We start from the raw sequence: 21070 nt of genomic DNA, 5'->3' as shown, positions 1-21070 counted from the left end.
AATTGTATGTACCCATACTATTAATAATTAACAGAGACTGCTAAGTGAAAAAGTATATTGTTAATTGTTATACCTTTCTGGTGAATTCACATAGAACTACAGCCAAACAGTTAATGTTGAATTAAGGTTTGAACAGAATGTGTTACCAATACTTGGTGTAGATCAAAGAGTTTGATTTTTTATAACGAAGAAAGTTTTCTTGTAATCTGGAAATTTACCTCATTGAGGCATCTCAGCTTGGTGTGTGTATGTTTAATTTCAATGGCAAACATCCTGACATTCAGCAAAGCAGTAGTACCCTCGGGGGGAAAAAATTCCACAAAGGAGAGAAATTAGATGGTTTTTATTTGACTTTATTCCTACTTAGACACCAGGTAAAATTTTTGAAAATGCCTATGCCCCATTTTTCAAAAGCCTAAGTCTCACTGAAAGTCAGTGGGACTTACTTTTCCTAAATTGCTTTTGAAAATGGGTCTTATGCTGCTATGTCACGTGTGAAAAATTTGCCCAATTTAGGGATGCAAGATGGGCCTGGCCATGTTTTAGGCAAACATTAGCATCCAGCTTGTCACACACTAAAGAAAGAGAGGGACTACTCTTCTGCTGTGTGTGACCTTAATGGAATAAATTGAAAAAAAATGTGTGAAGCCTTTCAAAAATAGCATCATTCATATTTTAGAACAACGTCACAAAATAGAAAAATGGGAGTTACTGTTACTTGACACTGGATCTTAATAAGAAATAACACTCTCTGAAAAGAGTAGGTAAATATTCGCGTGTTCTGGCCAAATTTTATTGTTCGTTTACACCTATCACCATATTTACAGGAACTATTGTTCTAGAGTTCATGGCTTTGTTGAGAAATGTATCCCTATTGCTGAGCGTCTAGTGGCAGCTGCTCTTTGTATAGCCACTGGCTTTCCAACATCTTGCCCTTTGCTTTGTAAAACCTCTGGGTATACTTTGATTGTGCAAGGTGCTCTAAAATTTTTTTTTTTTTCTGTAGAAGAATTTTTTTCAGGTTAATGATTTGTGGTTTTAAAAAAAAAAGTGTTCTGAAATGTGACAAGATATAGTAATTATATTTTCAAGTTAATCAATTGTCAGTTTATTGCAGTGAATTAATAAAGACAGCATGGTGAAAATATAATGAATGCTTTTTATTGAGATTTATTTTTCTGTTTTTCTTCTAATCAGGCCCTCAGAAATGTGATAATTTTTCTGAGAAGAGACCTCTTCTTGGTGTGTGTAAAAGCACTGGATCTTCTGGGTAAGAAAACTTTTCAACTTTTAATATACTGAAAAAGCAATTTATTTGATAGAATAATAGAAAAATATTTTTCTGTAACTTGTTCTGCTCTGTATTCAGAGTTTTTTTTTTTTACATTTTGAAATTGCGAAATGTTCTCCCTGTAAACTCTCAACCTGCCAGCTCTGATTTTTAGGACACATGCCTTTAGAAACAAAACAAACCCCTGTGATGAAAGACCTGTGATATGAAACCCAATATAAAATAATTGAGGAGGTATTTTGAAATTGTGTGGGATTATTTTCTCTTAACATAATCTCATTTTCATGTTCACTGTTTCTGATGGTAATGGATGAAGTTATTACAGAAGAGTGGTCAAAACAGGCCTCTGTGCCTCAAATAATTAAAGGATGTTTGCGAGGGATGAGTGATAGTCTATGTATGACAGTGTTATTGATTGTGTTTTGATGTAAACATTGGCCATGTATTGTCAAAACAAATGCTTCTTTTTTTTTGTTCAATTAAAATAATGAGTTGGCAGGTTTGTCTTAGTCTGGGGATGGCATACAAGGGATCTGAGCTCAAAACTTGCATTTCTTTTCTCACTTCTGTCTTGGCAAGGACTCGGAGTTGTGCTGGTCTCAGTTGGTGAGCAGTTTTAGAGGCCCATGTTAAAAAAGTCCCTGGCCTACATCTAAATGGGTTAATATCCATCCGCACACAGAAGAACCTATTCCAATAAGTGAAGGCTGAAATAAACAAGGGAATCCTAGATGACAGCAGGGAGTTTTAATATGTCTGTTTCTCCTGTTTCCGGGTCCATTGTGGTTTATATAGTACACTGGACCTATTCAAAAAGACTTTAGTGTTCTTTAAAATCTATAGAATATTCCTCTTGTTCGGTAATGAGCATTTGCCAACCTCCCTTCCCTGAAATGTGTTTTGTTGCTTTCTAAGTGTCAGTTGGAGGGTCTTCCTAATACAAAGAGATTGTTCTGCTATGTTATGATGGCTGGGTTAGATGTGTTGACTCAGACAGCACTTTCGGCTTATACCCGTACCTAGTGGAAAATACCTACTTCTCAAGGATAATCCTGTGCACAGAGATTGAAAGGCTAAACTGCTGAAGCAAATCTTCTTACAATAATTAGACTAATTCTGTGCCACACCTTTTTTAATTAAGAATTTAATGACTTTGGGTATGGGTGAAGGTTAACAAGTAAACCCAAAACAATTCCGAAGAGTGTTGCTCACTATGTACTGTTAGTTTATTAACAAAGGATATGAATGTTATCTTCAAATTTAAGAACCTGATCAGAAATAAACATGGCTAAGCTTCTTCCTTTATGCTAAACTGTTTATTGTGCATTATGTGCTGTCAAAATGTTTATAATCTTATTAACCACTTCTCCTGCCTAGGACTGCATGTACTGTTTGGTTATAAACAGTACATTACAGTTGTTTGTTATCTGGCAGTATTTCCCCTCTTAATCCAGGTCATTGATTTGTGTGTGTGAAAAATATGCTTCCATAGAACTTATTTGCCTTGATGGTATTCTTGCATAAGTGAGTGAGACATGTCTGAGATGTTAACAAAATAGGCATGTAAAGCAGGCCACTACTTTCTCATAACCGATGGGCTCCAGTAAAACTCAAGACTTCAAACAATTATTTTGTTAATTTTTCTAGAGAAAATGCTTTATTACATAAAAAATGAGCAAAATCAGGTATACGCCTACCTAGCTATTATTTAAATCTCTGTAAACACACCCTGAGCTTTTAAACCAGGCCTGTAGCTCTGGCCACATCATAAGAACCCGATTAAAAGAAGGGGACTGGTGCACAGATTAAGAGTTTCTGATCATTTACATCTCACTCTGATGGTTCCAAACAAATTGTGATTTTGCAAAGTATTGTTTGTTGTGCAAGTAACCCAAGGCTTACATGTCTTTTTCTTTCAATTTATTAAGTGGATCATCTATTTAAAACAACCATGGAATCACCACTAAAAACCAAAAAGAAAAAAAATCAGTTTCAGATATCAAACCTTTAAGTCTGATGGAAGCCGAGGGGTGGGAAGGAATTTCAGTGTTAAGACTTCAATTCTGTTGTTAATTTGTGGTTTTGTGCTTTGCATCACCTGCAGTAACTTTAACTATATATCTGCCTCTGGACAGATGGTACATCTGGTTTAAATGTAGTTCAATGAGAAGGTGTCTGGAGAAAAGCCTTACATTTATGTAGCATCTTTTTTTCCTGAAGGATCCCAAAGCACTTGATAGTATCTCTTTGCTATTACCTCCTCAACTACTACTGAAATTAGGCTAGTTCTAGCATGACAGGAGCAGTCTGATAGCACCCAGCGGCAGCACCCTTGAACTACTTAGGACCTAGCGTATGACCACTACTGTATCCTAATTGAAACATGAAGGAGAATTAACAATAATAGTTAGCACCGACACAACATTTTTCAGCTGTACATCTCAAAGCACTTTACAAACAAGGGTTAAACTGTGTCCCCATTTAACAGAAAACAGAAGGATAAAATTGAGCGGTGTCTGTTGGCGTGCATCTGTGCTCACTTCATGTGCTGTTCTAGCTCTGCGCCGGTAGCTGATCCAGCAGACCTCAACGATCTTACCCAGAAAGACCACAACCTTGGTTCAGTGGTGAAGGTGCTCAACCAGGTTTATCGTTAACGAAGCATGGCCCTAGTGCCCTGTACATACTACAGATACGCTAACATATGTATGCCCATTACAATGGGCCAGTTCAGTCAACAGCGGGACTATCTGTTGTTTCCTAGGCCAGACAGAGATGCCCCTCCTATGATTTTCTCTTTTATACAAACAGATTACATATTACCCTTCTGATGTGGTTACCAACCACCCTACACCTTGTACCTGCTGGTTCGAACAAAACATCTTCATTTATTATCCTGACTTTATCCTATCAAGGATCAGTGTGTCCCTGTACCATCTTCAGGGAGGGTGTTTACATGAATATCCAATACCTAGTACTTAGGAGTGCCTGTGTTTTAGCAATGCTAACTGTGTTTTTGCCAAGTTAATGGACTGGACAGTGAACTTGTAAGTAAGCATCTACTTTATGACAGGGCCTGACTTTGGTTCATAGTATGGTTCTTACTGACTTTGATTCAGACATCAGGCCTTGCACCAGACCCAGTGCTCCATGCCCCCGGCCCCACTACAAGGGGCCGAGGGTATGTCTATGCTGTGTTTTAAAACAAATCTCAGAGCCTGTATCTGTAGTGTTAGGCTTGCACTACAGCACTAAAAACTGCAGTGTAGATGTGGCTCAAGTGCTGAAGCCCACCCCTCTCTCCAGGCTTCATGGCCCAAACCACATCTACCCTGCTGTTTTTAGCATCACAGAGATTAAGGCCATGTCTACACTACAGACCTTACAGAGGCAAAGCTGTACCGCTGCGGCTGTGCTGCTGTAAGGTCTCACGTGTAACTGCTCTGTGCTGATGGGAGAGAGCTCTCCCATCGGTGTAATTACACCCCCCCACAACGAGCGGCGGTAGCTACGTTGACAGGAGAGCATCTCCCTTCGTCATAACACCGTCCACATTGGTGCTTTTGTTGATGGAACTTATGTGTGTGGTTCCCCCCCCCCCCCCCCCAACCCCCACCAACAAAAGCGCTAGTGTAGACGTAGCCTAAATTACTTTCCTAATGACAGTGATACAAAGACAGAGCCAGGAATAGAACCGAGGTTCCTTGACATTCAGTTGGTTGAACTATACCTTGGACTACAAGGTACTCTGTCTCTCTTTAATGTAAGCCTGTAATATGGAACCGTTATTGATTAGCCCACCCTTGAGGTGAGGTGGGGAGCTCCACCACCTGACTCTGTCCCCCTTATGCCACCATGTTCTGTGTTCAAGTCCTGGTTATAACCAAGCTCTCTGGCTGGGTCCTTAATAGTCTCTGTCCCTTTCTGGATAATGGGGAGCTGGAAATTCTGTGGTTCTAGTGGGGGGCTAGACAGCTCTAGGCCTCCTAAGTTTAGAGCTTTGTTTTCTAAAGTCCTTGGTTGGAATAGGAGAATCCAGGCCTGCCCACCAACTGGTTTCCAGCTCAGGAACCTTGTTTGGAACAGCCAGAACTAATCCTTTTCTGTCCTTTGCTACTCACTGAGCTGCCTCCTACCTCTCCTCCCTCAGCCTTCCCCAGCCTCTTGCCCTGCTCCTCTCTTTTTGAGTGGTTGCTTCTGTTGGAAGGATTCTCCCTCTACAATCCGACTGTTTCTCTGATAGCTGCCTTTCTCCTCAGAAGTTCTCCCTCAAACGGAGGTTCTTAATCTTTTATCATGCCCAGGTGCTTCCCTGCCTATCTAACTGCCTCCCAGTTACTAAGCGAGTTAATTAAGCCCAGGTGAACTTGAGGCTCCTGTTCCCCTGACCTTTTCAGAGGGCCTGCTACACTCTGACAAAGCCAAATGAGTTTGGATATGGTTTTGAAAATGGGGCTAATGTTTCCACCTTTGCAAAATGTGGCTTAATGGCTCACTCAAAAGACAATACCTCCATCAGCCTAGTACCTCCAATGCCATGCTAGGGCATGGGTGATCACTGACTTAAAGGGAAAACGTGTCACCTTTCGAATTGCTAATGCCACTTCCAGAAGCTCTCTGGCTTTTTCCTGTAAGTCTCCCATTCAAGTATTGACCCTGGTTACTTTGTGAGATCTGACTAGATCACAGTCTGAGGCAGTATGGTTACCGATAGCGTAAACATTAAAAAAAAAAAAAAAGTAGCTTCTTTAGCCTTGACCAACCCCTGTCTTTTTCTTGCTGTTCTTTAAAGTTTCTGGCTTCTTTCCTGCCTATCTCTGATGCTCCCCAGATCTTCATTGTTCTGTCCTTCCTTCTTTCCTGGCACATTCTACCATTCCCTTGACTGTTTTGACTCCTCCAAAACAGTCGATTTTGTAATACTGTGCTTTCCCTCCCACCCCCACAAATGAGGCAAGTGCCCTTTGTCTAGGAAAGGTGAATGTCTGGTATAGTGGTTTTCAGCACAGAGGGGGGAGTACTCTATGGTGTGTAACATCACACACTGATCTTGGACCCCTGCTGTCTCCAGACATAAGTATCTTAGTTAAGATTTCTTTTTCTCAGTGATAATTTATGTAGCATTCATTTTTCATAGCTCTTGTAAAACCTAGCTTGCAGCTATTAACTTTGTGGGTGTAAGGCAAAGAGCCAGTACATTTTACACTTGACTCACAATAAAACCTCAGTATGTTACACTAACCCCCCAAACTGTAATACAAGAGTAAGCTATTACACATGTTATCATGGAAACTTTTGAGCATGGGAAAACTTTTTTTTTTTTTTAAACGATCAGAACTGTGTGCACACATTCCTATGTGGTGTGTGAGAGGTCATATTTACAAACATGGTAATATACAGTATAACATTCTCTCATGATTCCAGGAACTTGTGCAGATGCTGCTGAATGCACAAAAGATGTGTCTGATCAATTGAAAGTCCAATATGTATTAGAATTGCATTTAGAAGTTTTAGACTTTACCGAGACACTAGACTGTTAAACTAATAAAATTTTGATAGAAAGCAGATCATACATAAATCGACACCTGCACAGTCATTTCATAATAGCACTTTATAGCACTTTATCTGTTAGTTCTATATCAGTGAGATATTGACACATTCATATTAGGAGCTGGAATTTCCTGATTTCTAACCTCTAATCTGCATTAATGGTTAGTCTCAGGAAATTCATCTGTACTCCTTTTGCTATAAAGTAAATATAATACAGTGAAGGAGCTGTGATAGAATGGTATTTTTATAGTATTTTAATGTAGGACATTCTTTATTCTTGGAATCTGAAGAATTTTCAAGTTCTACTGAGTCACTTTAAAGCTATCATTAACATTTAAAAAAATAACATTAACAATTTTCACCGTCCCTTTACCATACCATTAAGACATTCATCCTATTATGATTTTGCCTGACAAAATAAATGTCTCATATGCTGTGTACCTTCAGGATTTGTTTCCTTGATTATGAAACAGACATGGATATCATGTATAAAATCAGTGTCAAATTCAGCTGTGGATTTATTTTTGAATCCTAGCATCTTTTCATTGTCCTTCCTATTGTCTAGTAGCTGTTAATACATGCACACAACTTTCCACTGAAACCCCTAATATTCAGTTGTACTGTAAATTGTCCATTGATCTAAGAATGTCTTATTAAATTTCAATCTTTTTCCCAAGAACTTAAGCTCTAAAGTAGATGTTTTGTTAACAGTGGGGAAAGTACGGAGAACGGAATGAACATTTACTGTAATGTGACCTAACAAGTAGTCAAGGCAGTTCTTAACTTCATTGATTTTAATTTAGGAAGCTTTATTAAACTACTAAGATTCTAAACAGCTACTTAGAGATGTAGGGGGTAAATTTTCTTAGTGTTTTAATCATGCAGCTTTAATGAGAATCATGTGGTTACAATCCTGCTTTACTAATTTTATCTCAAAGTTTAAGATTTCTGAAACTCTCCAATAAAATAATATAGAGGTCTGTTCCTGTTTGGAGTAGACACCAGTTTGTTTTCTTGATTATTCCAAATGATTTGGACAGTTACTGAATTCACATTTGAGGGAGAGTTAAGTTTAACTTCTGAGTTTCACATGGAGGCTCTGAAATGATGCACTTTGGTCAAACCCATTTCTTGTCTTTAGGGTTTGAGTCTAAAAGTTTTTGTGAAATTCTGAATGTCAGAGATTGCAACTCTTCCCACCTCGTCCATGGTTTTTTTTTTTTTTTTTTTCTTCTTTTCAGTGCCCATATCCAGTTTAATATAAGAATCTCTTTCTATATCATTGGACTCCACTGCACATGTTCTATACATTCTTTGATATTTACTATAAAATGGTGGGGTCTTTAACTCTGATTCAATACTTTCTTTGAAGCTGGTCAGCCTCAGAATTCTTTATTCAAATTTTTAATGGAAAGGCTTAAAATATGACAACAATCTGTAGGAAACTGAATAAGTTTAAATTTATTTATCTATATATCTATATCATCTATATCTATAAAATAAATTTAAACTTATTTATATATAAAAACCTGATGTCTTGCAAACCTGGATTAGCAATAGTTGTCATATAGCAGACCACAAACCTAGCCTCCATCTGAATTACTTCAGGTTTAAAAAGAATCCCCTCAGACTACAAGGGGCTAGTTTTTGACACTAATAAACTAGCCAGAGAGCCATTCAAGAGCGTAGGGTGGAGAAGCTTATTAAAATAAATCTCCGAACGGATGTGTCCCCCCCATATTTAAAAAAAAGCTTTTCTTGGTCCAGCTACATTTCTTTTAAATAGGTCAGCCAAGATTTGTGGCCTTTCACAGTACAGAATCCGGCAGATGATTTTAGATGAATAGATCCCTCTGCTCTTATAGGAAAGTGGTAATTTGTTTATATCCCCTAAGGAAGCTCACATTGCGTTGGGCAAAACCTCAGGAATGATTTAAAAAAAAAAAAGGTGGCTAGTGCCCAATAGACAAAATACATCTTTTTGTAATGAGTCTCTTTGAACTGAAGTGATTAATTTACTTTTGTACTAAGCTGTAGTGGAGACTAATTTGGCTGCTTTGAAATATCTTTCTGGCATACAGTTTTAGGTGACATCAACTGTAGTGTTGAAAATAAGTTCATTACAAAACTTTTGCACAGTGCCAGCTCTACGGCTTCCCTAAATAATTATTTAAGTAGAGATGAAGCTACATGTTCTAAATTCAGTCTTTTCCTACAACTTGAGTTATGAACTAGTTTTCTAGAAACCCATTTTTATTTTTTTAAGTCAGATTTTCCATCTAGAACTTAGTTCATAAAATTACTAAAGGCTTGCACAGTTTCACTGTATAATCATTTCAAAATAACTGTTTTTTTCAACCACCAAAAAGGATGCAGTCTTGACACATAAATGGGAAACAGATTGTGTTTTTTGGCTGATACTGCGGTGCTGGTTTAGATGTTGGTTCAGTCAACTTCAGTCTTAGATTACAAGATTTGCAAATTAAAGGAAAACCAAAAAGGAAAGAACATCTGCGTAAATTCTGTCTTTGTGGAATTTCACATAGGCATGCTCACTATGTTTCTGGTTATGGGAGGGACAATAAAGCTGTTACACCAACAAGAAAGTATTGATGGGCCTCAGAACATCTTAAAAGATAAATTTTAAGTGGTGACAAATCAAAATTAGAAATCTGTTAAATGAATGCATTAACTCCCTCCTCCCCTCCCAAATCAATGTTCCTCGCCCCCCCACCCCCAACATAGTAGTTCTATGGAGAAGAATGGGGGGGAGGAAGCTTAGCTCATATAAAAGCCAGTTGATCCTTGCCTATTGTGTTAACTGACAGTGTACTTGTGTGTATTTGTTTGCACCTAGCAGGTTTCGAAATCCTGTGTTTGAGTGCTGCTGTAAGTGGCCTTGTAATCTGTAACAAGAAAATGCTGTTGGATCTATAGAATGTGTATCTCTGTAAATATAGTGATTTGTTAAAACATGTTGCGGTTGTATCTTAGAGCGTGGCTGTAGACAATGGACAATGGCATAAGCTTGATTTTGAATGTACAGAATTTATGAAGGTGTGTAAGTACTTAATTTTACCTTCCAGTGCTAAATTTGTCACTTAGATGTTTTTGAGGGAGAAATTGAGCAGTACAATGATAGGAACTAATTTAAAAACAAACTTCTGTCTTGTTGATTTTCCTTGCACTTGTAGAGAAGTAAGGCATAGCTCTAAGTAAGGGATGGTGAGCAGTTTGATTGGTTGTCTGATATTCACTGTGTGTATAAGTCAAACCAAAACTGAACTTCTCAAATTATAATTCAGTAGCGCAAGTCTGTGGTTCACCGGAACACAATAACAAGATAGAGCTAGTCAAAGAAGTGGCCATGTCGGCAAAAAATGTTGTGTTCTTGTTCCACCTTATTTGTCAAGACTGACTCCTTGCTTATAAACAGCGTGCTTTAAACAGACACCTTCTTGCTATTGCACCTTTCACAAGTAACAAGAAGTTTGGTGTCTCAAGTGTTAACTAATTTGCTTTCCTCCAATGACAGCCTGCCTATAACGGGGTGGGGACGTTTGAATTACTCCCTGAGCTGAGCTCTTAAAAGGCCTCTGAAGAGATGAGAGAGGTTTCAGAGTGGTAGCCGTATTAGTCTGTATCAGCAAAAACAACGAGGAGTCCTTGTGGCACCTTAGAGACGAAGAGCATGGCTACACTTGCAGATGTAGAGCGCTGTGAGTTAAACCCGCCTTTGTAGAGCGCAGTAGGGAAAGCACTGCAGTCTGTCCACACTGACAGCTTCAAGCGCACTTGCGTGGACACATTTGCAGCCCTTGCAGCGGCATTGGGAGCTGTGCATTATGGGCAGCTATCCCAGCATGCAAGTGACTGCAACATGCTTTTCAAAAGGGTGTGGGTGGGGTGGAGTGTGACAGGGGTGTGGTGTGTGTGTGTGTGGCGGGAGAGGGAGTGGGTTTCTGGGGTGCTGAGAGTGTGTCAACATGCTGTCTTGTAAGTTCAGACCCCCCTCTCTCCCCCTGCCTCTCTCTCACTCACTCAAAGCAAACAGTAAATGTTTGTTTTTCTCGGAGTTGATAAGCAACCGGCTTCTTCGAAACAAAGCTTTGAAAGGGCGTTTCTGCATTCCTGCAGCCGATGTCACAACAATGACAAGAGTGCCACTTGACTTAAGGGGGTTATGGGACGCTTCCGGAGGCTGATCACAGCGCAGTAACGCAACACCTCATTCACACTGACGCCGCAGTGCTGCAGCGGGGGCGCAGCAAACGTTATTCCACTGGCCGAGGTGGAGTACCAGCAGTGCTGTAGCTGCTCTACGTGCCTTGCCAGTGTGGACGGGGAGTGAGCTAGGGCTCCCGGGGCTGCTTTATTGCGCTGTAGCCAAGGCCTCTCAAATTCATTTGGGCATAAGCTTTCGTGGGATAGAGTCCACTTCATCAGATGCATGAAGTGAAAAATACGGGAACAGGTATAAATACATGAAAGGAAGGGGGATGCTTTACCAAGTGTGAGGTCAGTCTAACAAGATAAATCAATTAACAGCAGGATACCAAGGGAGGAACAATAACTTTTGAAGTGGTAAGAGAGTGGTGTGTAGTTGCTGGTGAGTATTTGTGTTTGGGGACGAGAACTGAGGAAGCGTTGTTCTAGTCAGCCATAAAAATGTTGGCATACAGAGGAGCCATGCGGGTACCCATAGCAGTGCCGCTGACTTGAAGGTATAAATTGAATCTGAAATCTGAAACTTTGTGACTTTGTCCTTACCCACAACTATTTTTATGGCTGACTTAGAACAACACTTCCTCAGCTCTTGTCCCTTTACGCCCCTACTCTACGTGTGCTACATTGATGACATCTTCATCATCTGGACCCAGGTGAAGGAGGCCCTTGAGGAATTCCACCAAGATTTCAACGATTTCCACCCTACCATCAACCTCAGCCTGGACCAGTCCACACAAGAGGTCCACTTCCTGGACACTACAGTGCTAATAAGTGATGGTCACATAAACACCACCCTATACTGGAAACCTACTGATCGCTATACTTACCTACATGCCTCCAGCTTTCATCCAGACCACATCACACGATCCATTGTCCACAGCCAAGCTCTAAGATACAATCGCATTTGTTCTGATCCCTCAGACAGAGACAAATACCTATAGAATCTCTATCAAGCATTCTTAAAACTGCAATACCCACCTGGTGAAGTGAAGAAACAAATTGACAGAGACAGAAGGGTACCGAGAAGTCACCTACTACAAGACAGGCCCAACAAAGAAAGTAACAGAACGCCACTAGCTGTCACCTACAGCCCCCAACTAAAACCTCTCCAGCGCATCATCAAGGCTCTACAACCTATCCTGAAGGACAATCCTGCACTCTCATAGAACTTGGGAGACAGGCCAGCCCTCGCCTGCAGACAGCCCCCCAACCTGAAACAAATACTCCCCAGCAACTACACACCACACAACAAAAACACCAACACAGGAACCAAACCCTGCTACAAACCCCGGTGCCAACTCTGTCCACACATCTATTCAAGGGACACCATCATAGGACCTAACCACATCAGCGACACCATCCAGGGCTCATTCACCTGCACATCTACCAATGTGATATATGCCATCATGTGCCAGCAATGCCCCTCTGCCATGTACATTGGCCAAACTGGACAGTCTCTATGCAAAAGAATAAATGGACACAAATCTGACATTAGGAATCATAACATTCAAAAACCTGTAGGAGAACATTTCAATCTCTCTGGTTACAGACCTAAAAGTGGCAATTCTTCAACAAAAAAACTTCAAAAACAGACTCCAATGTGAAGCTGCAGAACTGGAATTAATTTGCAAACTAGATACCATCAGATTAGGCCTGAATAAAGAGTGGGACTGGTTGGTCATTACAAAACCTAAACTTAATTTCCCCAATACTAATTTCTCCCTACTGTTACTCACACCTTCTTGTCCATTGTCTGTAATGGGCACTTCAAAAAGTTATTTTTCCTCCCTTGGTATCCTGCTGTTAATTGATTTATCTCATTAGATTGACCTCACACTTGATAAAGCAACCCCCTTCTTTTCATGTATTTATACCAACTCCTGTATTTTTCACTTCATGCATCTGATGAAGTGGGCTCTAGCCCACGAAAGCTTATGCCCAAATAAATTTGTTAGTGTCTAAGGTGCCACAAGGACTCCTTGTTGTTTTTTGTTGAAGAGATGAGATCACTCAGAGTCAGAGTGTGGAAGAGTGACCTCTGTCCACAAAGAGGTACTTGAGAGCCAATCAGTGGCCACACCGCTACAGTGCCCACCCCTGCTAGCTGCCGAATCTTCTACCCCCTTCTATATCCATGAAAAAATGAAAACGCTTGTTTTTCATTTTTGTTTTCAGTGGTCATTTTAGTAGTGAGTCAGAAGGTATCGTATGCTAGGGCAGTAATTGATGTAGTTAATTACATGCCCACCTAGATAGAGGATTAAGTCAGTAGAGTTGAATCTGTATATCAGAGAGGAGAATTTAGCCCTTACTGTAACAATGTATCCACAAGCAAATATTTCTGAAAACCCTGTAAACGGTTTATCCCAACAGTGGTGTTTATCATCAGACAGCAACTTACTCCTCAGCAGACAAAAATAGTTTCCCAAGAACTTTGTGTTGTACCACAACAAAGTTCTAAAGCTCCTTGTAAGAGGTGCTGAGCATGTTGCTGCATTTACCCCAAGTGTATATGGCTCTTTATAAATGTGAAGAGAGAGAGAGTTGCTGCCTTCAGTAGTTTACAATCTACACACGATACACCAGATAGAGTTACAGGCATAGCTGGTTAGATCAGCAGTAGAAGATGTCACAATTATTGCTTCAATATTCATAAATTTTAAAGCCCAAAGGTACCTTTATGATTAACTAGTCTGACGTCCTGCATAACGTAGGCCAAAGAATCTCTCTGAATAATTTCTGAATCTGGAGTGAATTGAAGAATGAAATGAAGGTCGCTTAAGTGCATGAGAAGCAAGAAGCATATGGATGTGGCATTGAAATAAGGTGCAAGGCTGAGAGTTGGAGAAGGAGGAGATGGAAAATATATGACTTAGCTAATGCAATTAATATTTTTCTGTATTGAGAAATCTGTTTACAAGACTAAACAATTAGTGCAAGCAGCTTTTCAGGAAATAGATAGTTTATGTAGTCACTGTGGCTTGAAACTTACCAGCGTGTTAATACTGGTTTTATTGAAGAATATGTTTAGAGAAGTGTTAATGTTTATCAAAAAAGCTGTTTTACCAGGAAAAATATAAAAATAATGTTATTAAAACTAAGCTGTAATACCAGGCTACATTAATATTATTTAAAGATTTTTATATGTACCCAACATTTATCTGGCAACCAGCTCTTCTTCTGGTTGATGCTAGAATCAGTGTCCAGTTCTCAGAACCTGTGGTTTGTAAATTTTAAAATTAGCTAGTTGTGAAATGATTTAGAAGTGACAAACAGCATAGCTTTCTTGAAGGATCACCCAGGAGAAGAAAATTAGCTATGATGAATGAAGTTCTTGTTCACAGTTCTCACACTGCTCTGAGCAACCCTCTCTGCTACATTTTAACTGGAATGCCAGTGCAAATGCAGTGGTTATGCCTCGGAGCCACTGGGTTATGCCAGGGACTGAATCATAGGGCTGGATGTGTGAAGGGTGTATCCATTCATCAGGAAGATAAAGTATAGCATATTTTTACTTTTTTTAAATTTAAAATGACCCATAAAATAAAAAATGAATTGGACAGATGGTTATGATTTTTGATTTTATTGAACACCATCGAGTAGATTTCATAAAGTTTGTAAAAGTCCTTTGTTTTCATGAGACTTTTTGTGATTCACAAAGTCCTGTAAATTCTTTCTTGTCACCACCCTTGCTTTTCACAGCCACAGGGTGGTTAAAAAAGCTTTAAATTAAAACCTGCTCCCTTTCAAGAAATTAAATACTTGGAGGCTACATGTTTGCTTCATTTGGAGCCCTGTAACAAGTCCAAAAAACAGACAGCAAAATTCAGCCCAACCCATAGCTTCCACTAAATTCACTAAGTCTTATGTGGTTTTAGAGCTGTCTGGAGGATGGCAAATCCATTTTGTGACAACTTTTTGAGGTTTCAAAAATTTGGAGTGAAAACTGAACTTGCTGAATGTTTTTGCAAAACAAACTTGTTGAAACTGCTGTTTTCAAATCAGAAAGCTCAGGTTTTTGATTCAGCTCCCGCTCCCTCTCCCTGCCTACCTCCTTCTGCTCAGAGGTGACCAGAGAGCCCTGGACTGCAAAAACCTTCTTGATTAAAAATATCATCTAATTGAAACGTTTTGGCTGTGACAAAACAGCATATTTTGACAAAATGTCATTATGACATAATTTTATGTCCTGCTTGAGCAGGTCTAATGATGAGAAAGATGGGATTTGGTGGTTTTCTTTGATGTAGTGGATTTTCTTATGAGAGTACAAGAAAGTCCACAGTCTCCCTGAACCCCTCTGCTTTGGACACTGGCCTGGGGGGCATTTCTGGATTGTGTGTCACCACCTCTCATGAGCAGAGTATATTACCTCTATTATGTTTCCAGCCATGAGGATTTTAGAAATAAGCCCAGAATCCTATAGTTCATAGAGCAACCTCTCTGCCAACCTTTATGTCCTTTTTTAACATTTTTTCCCCTAGAGGTGATATAGCTGTTTTTTCCTACCTAAAATCTGAAACGTACAATGACCTCTTGTAGGTAGAAGTAGAATCCTCCTGTTTATACACTATCATCACTTTGAGGGAATTTAGTCCAAAGAGATCCATTTAGTACTGTGAGAAACTGATGAAGCTTTGTCCATTGCCATGTTCTTTGTGTTATCATCTGACCTGCAGAGCTCTCTTCCAGTCCTAGCAGATGAAAACAATGTTGTCATCACTAGTTACTGTAGGAAGTTCACTTTTTTGTCTTTACAGCTCTTGTGGCAGTTTTTATAAACCCGACAAAGACAAAACCTATGAATATAGTAATTTAGGCTCCCAAAAGATTTTTTTTTTTTTTTATGGAGATATACCCATCTCATAGAACTGGAAGGGACCTTGAAAGGTCATCGAGTCCAGTCCCCTGCCTTCACAGCAGGACCAAGTACCATCCCTGACAGAATGTTACAAGTGATGTTTCATTTTGTTATTACATTATGTACTAAAGATAGCAACCCTTCTTTATTTTGTTAAAAAAAACATCTTTTTAAGGCTGGATTTGTATCCTTTTAATTTATTTTTATAATTACATTTAGTTTCCTTTCCTAGTAGTTGTGATAAATAACATCACTTTAATTATCAGAAAAGTGAACATACAGTTTTGAAAAATCTCTTATAAATTGATACATCAAGAGAGAACATCTTTAGTGGAATATCTGTTATGTTGATAACGAGGGTCAGAAGAATCTGGGGCACTAACATGCTAAAATCAATGTTGGAGGCTGGTTCAGTCTGGTAGAATTGACTTGATCTATAATAAGGAATAACAGTTGGATTAAAGTATATTATAATGATAATCCTACGTCAGATCTGCAAGGAAGCAAATGAGAATTTTGGGGTTAAACGTTGGCCAATAAATAAGAACCCTGAGTATTTCAGAGCTTTGAAAGGGCTGATTTATGAAATTGTAAATAAGCTAAACTTTTCTAAGTGATTTTTTTTTTTTTTTTTTGGTAAGGGGACGGGAGGAATGGGTAGAGAAGCTTTCCAAATTAGAGCATGGTTTTATCCTAGCGCTGGTTAATGACTGCCTCCCAACGTATTATGGGAAGTGGGAGAAGTAGTCTTATGTTAAGTGCATAGCCAAATAAAAACAGCTGTAGTGCATACCTTACCTGAGTCACTTGTCAAAAGAAGAACGACAGGGAAAAGATACTACAGAATGCCATTACAGGCAAAGCTGCTGATTCCAGAGCCACTTTAAATTCCGCTTTAAATTATTAAATAGTGTAAATGCTATACTGTTAATTAGAAGAGGAACAAACTCTACAAAGATAAATGTGTTTTCAATATGGTTCTCAGGGAGGGTACAGTAGAAACCAATGAATAAGAGGAAATTTATTTCTGGCAGCACTCTAGACATGGAACTGTGGTTGAACTTTTTACCCTAATTACGTCCCCACTAATGCCTGCAGCGGTCTGGAATCAAAGCGGCCCTTCAGGCCCTGGAAAGTCTCTGATGTGGCGAGCGTTTGTTGTGTGATGAGGGTTACTTAAGAAAAAAACGGAATATTGTGACAGGATTTTTCAAAATTTCTCAGTTACCACCCACCTCACTTGTTGCCTACAAAAATAGAGTAATTGTTTGCATCTGTGTGTTTTTGTCTCTCTTAGAAATAACTGTTATAAATCAATGTGACATAGACCCAAAGAAGCTTTTTCAGGATAGTATTTTCTTCACTTAATATGTGTTTTAGGATTGTTTTTTGTGTAATATTACCACTACCTGTAAGAATAAGTTTTAAAGTACATTGCAAAATAGCCATGCTCGAAATCTCAAGGATGATGTAAAGATTTTATTCTGTGAGTACTAACGTTCGTATGTGTGTTACTTTCTCAAAATATCTTGAAAAGGTAAATTGAAAATGTTTTATGTAAAAGTAAGGCTAAATGTTCTTTCTTACCCTTAATGTACTTCTTAGCGAGCCAAATGAATTTGCCCCAGTGTCGTAGCATTATACAATTAGCAGCCACTTGTGTAACGTTTGTCACATAAATAAGCTCAGTAGTATTTGAGCTTTGTTTCTGTCACTACCTGGTGTTTTGTCTCCTAAAGCAGTGTCTTTGGAGTCCTGACTTTCAAAATTATACCTAGTTATACCAAGGGGTTTGCTGGGTCAAATGTTCATTTGTAGATTAAAACTGTATTATTTAAATCGCTTCGAGGTGAGGCAAAGGGTCATGGAAAATGTAATGATTGGAATTCTGTAAAACTTTACATCTCTGGTATAATTCTTCAGTGGTAACTTTTTATTCTTGACATGATATTTGAAATATTACAGTTGCTGTTGACTTTAATCGAATATATAGATCTTGATGGCTATTTAAAAGTTTTATAAAATTATACATACATTAAGATAGTTCAGCAGTCTCACTTATCAATCAGTTGACCCAAAAGATATCCAATTGTCTTCTGCACTGTAAAAGAGTAATAAAATAAGACATTTTTAAAATGGCTAAAAATATAAATGCTGCCTGTTCCTTCTGTTTAGATTGTGACTAGATAATATATTGGAAATATCACTTAGACAGAAGAGATCTCTCATTATATTTATGTAGAATAAAACACACAAAACTACATTAAAAGAACATTATTAAGGTTGCAAAGTCCAAGTACTCAAAAGCTAGGAAAAGCCAGAATGAAGGTTGTCTGTGCAACTTTAATTTGGGCGCCTTGTGGGTATGCATTATGATACAGTCTTTAATTACATGATCATAGGACCCGTCCTCATTTTCAGTGCTCAAAATGACACTTAATGAGCACCTTATTCAATACTTTCTTTTCTTGTTGTTCATTGCGTGGCCCTGTGCCTTATTTACTGTACGCTTATTCAGATCCTACTCTGAAGACAGAATTATTAATTTCCTCCCGGGCTTTCCTATGGTACTCATCACTATCTGCATACTTCACAATTTTTAATGAATTTATTTTTCGCAGCACCCCTGTGAGAACGGGATACTGTTATCCACATTGTATAGATGGGTACCTGAGGCACAGAGAGATTATGGTTAAAAGTTGTCACAAATTTTCAGAGCCCAGTTTGAGACCCCCTAAGACTTGATTTTTCAAGTGCTTAGCATTATATAACACTTTATATATTCAAAGCACAGTTCCCATCGACTTCAGTTGCAACTGTGAGGGCCAGATTTTAAAAAATATTTAGGTGCCAGACTCGCATTGAAATCCATAAGAGTTAGGCACCTAAATACCTTTTAAAAATCTGTCCCCAGGCGCTCAGCACTTCTGCAACTCAGACCGCAGGGTCTCAATCAGGCACACAGAAAATGAGGTGCACACAATTAGTGACTGCATGTGAAAAGTTTGGCTTAAGTGACTTGAGCAGCATCACATAGGAACTCTGGTAGAGGCAGGGATAGAATCCAATTCTCCAGTGCAGGATTCAACTGCCTTCACCATGAGACCCTCCTTTCTCTTGTAATCCGCTGTCTGATTCCCTGGGGATTCTTTGGAAAAAATTATATATAATTAAAGACTATATATAATGTAGCGCGTGCACAAGGGGGGCAAATCAAGGATGCACAGACCACCTTAATTCTAGCATTTCCTAGTTTTTGAGCACTTGACTTTGGAACCTTAATGTTTTTTAGTTTTGTGTGTGTAATTACTTAGTTTAAAAAAACAAACAAACCTGAAAAAAATAAATTTAATCATGTGGAGTGTCATGCTAGCACATGCATAGTTCATTGTCTGGGTTGGAACCTTTAGACTGACTACACAGAGCTCTGCTGCTTGAGCTGACAGAGTATCTGATAGCAGCAGTAGATTGTCCTCTTCTATGTGGAACAGCACTAGAGAGGGATGGGAAACATTGCCAGTGGGTTTCACAGATATTTGTTGACAGCAGACTCCACAATCTTGGCTTCCATTCCAGGCTCTGAAGGGGAGTGGCCTCTAGTGGTTACTCTCTTCTAACCATTCCCCACAAAGCGTGAGCCCTTCTCCCCCATCTCCTCCAACATTTCATTACCCAAGTCTTCTCTTCCCCACCCTGCCTCCTTATCCCACTTTCCACTCCTCAGATTTCTTGTCCCATTCCCAGACTTTCCCCCCAGTACCTAGTCCCTGTCTCTCTGCCCAGCCAATCCCAGCCCGCCCCCAACTCCATCAGAGTTTTTCTCTCTCCATCCCCATCTCAGTCGCACCAGGCTCCTTTTCCCAGTCTAGTCCTTTCTCTCTTCTTGGTCTAGCTCTTGTCTTCTCAGCATTTAATTCAGCAGCTTCCTCCTCTGCACTGCCTGGGAGCCTTTAGGTGATCATTGAAAGCTCAGGAGAGACAGACTCCCTGTTGTCAGCTGCCTGGCTCCATTCCGGCTTGGAGTAGCAATTATGGAAAGTTTGGCTTCAGTCCTGTATCCCTGGGCTGGAGGGGGCATATGCAATTGTTTTTTGAGGATGGCACGTGTGCAGTCCGGTCACCCTTTGGGAACTGTGAGGAGATTGAGCATGCTTAGTTGCTTTGTGGGGATGGTGCATATGCAGTCTGGTTTCACCATAAGACCTGGGAGAGGTTTGAGCATGCTCAGTAAGGATGGAATCTTTGCAGGTTTCAGGTGACAAACTCTAAGAAGCTGCTACTGAGATGACCTAAGATTTTTCAAAGGCTTATAATTTTTTGCAGATTTTCACAGGAACAACAAAAGGCACATCCCTTACACAAAGGCCACTCTGACAAATCTGAAGCCCCAGCTCCAAAGCATGGGTATGCTAGAGCTTTGCAAAGAACAGGTCTCAAGGATTTTTTTAACGTGACCAAGACCATGTCTGTTGTCCTAACAGTGTTCTAAGAAATGGCTGAACCATTTTGGCTGAATTTTTCCAGAAATATTTAGCTTGAGGCAGACACCGGCATGGAAAATTTTAAACCAAATAGCTCAAGCTTGGCATAGTTATAAGCAACTTCAAACCAAAATGGAAAGTGTCAGGCAATTTTAATAATAGGTGATGCTATCAGTCCCACCTCTAATGTGCAGATAATGAAGTGTCTTACAACCCTGCTGTCTTCAGATTAAGTTGCCAGTGACATCTTGGCATACCCGTTTAAAGTTAATAGGCTTACACAGGTGTCATTGTGAGGGCATGACCTACAGAGAGTGGCATTGCAGAGGTGTTGCTGGGGTACTTTTATTAAGTTTTGTGTGTGCGATGATAAGAACTGAGTGTGACTGTCCGAGCCAAAGGCAAGTGTGTTAGAAAAAGCATTTCAAATGTTTGTTTTTTTTCAAGTAGAGCAAATGTGATGTGTAAATCAGTGAGACAAAATAGCTATAGAACCCCCACAGTACAGTTCTAATAGCAGAACATTTTAAGATAGAACTGCACTTTATATATAAAAAGAAGAACAGGAGTACTTGTGGCACCTTAGAGACTAACAAATTTATTTGAGCATAAGCTTTCGTGGACTACTTCTTAGCAGAAGTGGGCTGTAGTCCACGAAAGCTT

General features: G+C 39.4%; 1 protein-coding gene across 8 annotated transcripts in view; it reads left to right on the top strand.

Annotated features, from left to right (window-relative positions):
- Window positions 1-21070, top strand: part of BCAS3 (BCAS3 microtubule associated cell migration factor) — a 488663-nt gene that overhangs the window by 39719 nt on the left and 427874 nt on the right. For all 8 annotated transcript variants that reach the window (XM_034752349.1, XM_034752354.1, XM_034752352.1 and 5 more), the window contains exon 7: window positions 1198-1270. In XM_034752349.1, coding sequence (XP_034608240.1) covers window positions 1198-1270 — 73 coding nt within the window. The remainder of the gene's footprint in view (window positions 1-1197; window positions 1271-21070) is intronic.

The sequence above is a fragment of the Trachemys scripta genome, chromosome 18 (assembly GCF_013100865.1).
Source record: "Trachemys scripta elegans isolate TJP31775 chromosome 18, CAS_Tse_1.0, whole genome shotgun sequence".
Classification (NCBI taxonomy): domain Eukaryota; kingdom Metazoa; phylum Chordata; order Testudines; family Emydidae; genus Trachemys; species Trachemys scripta.
The sequence above is the reverse complement of the archived record's forward strand: the minus strand, read 5'-3'. Positions and strand labels throughout refer to the sequence as shown.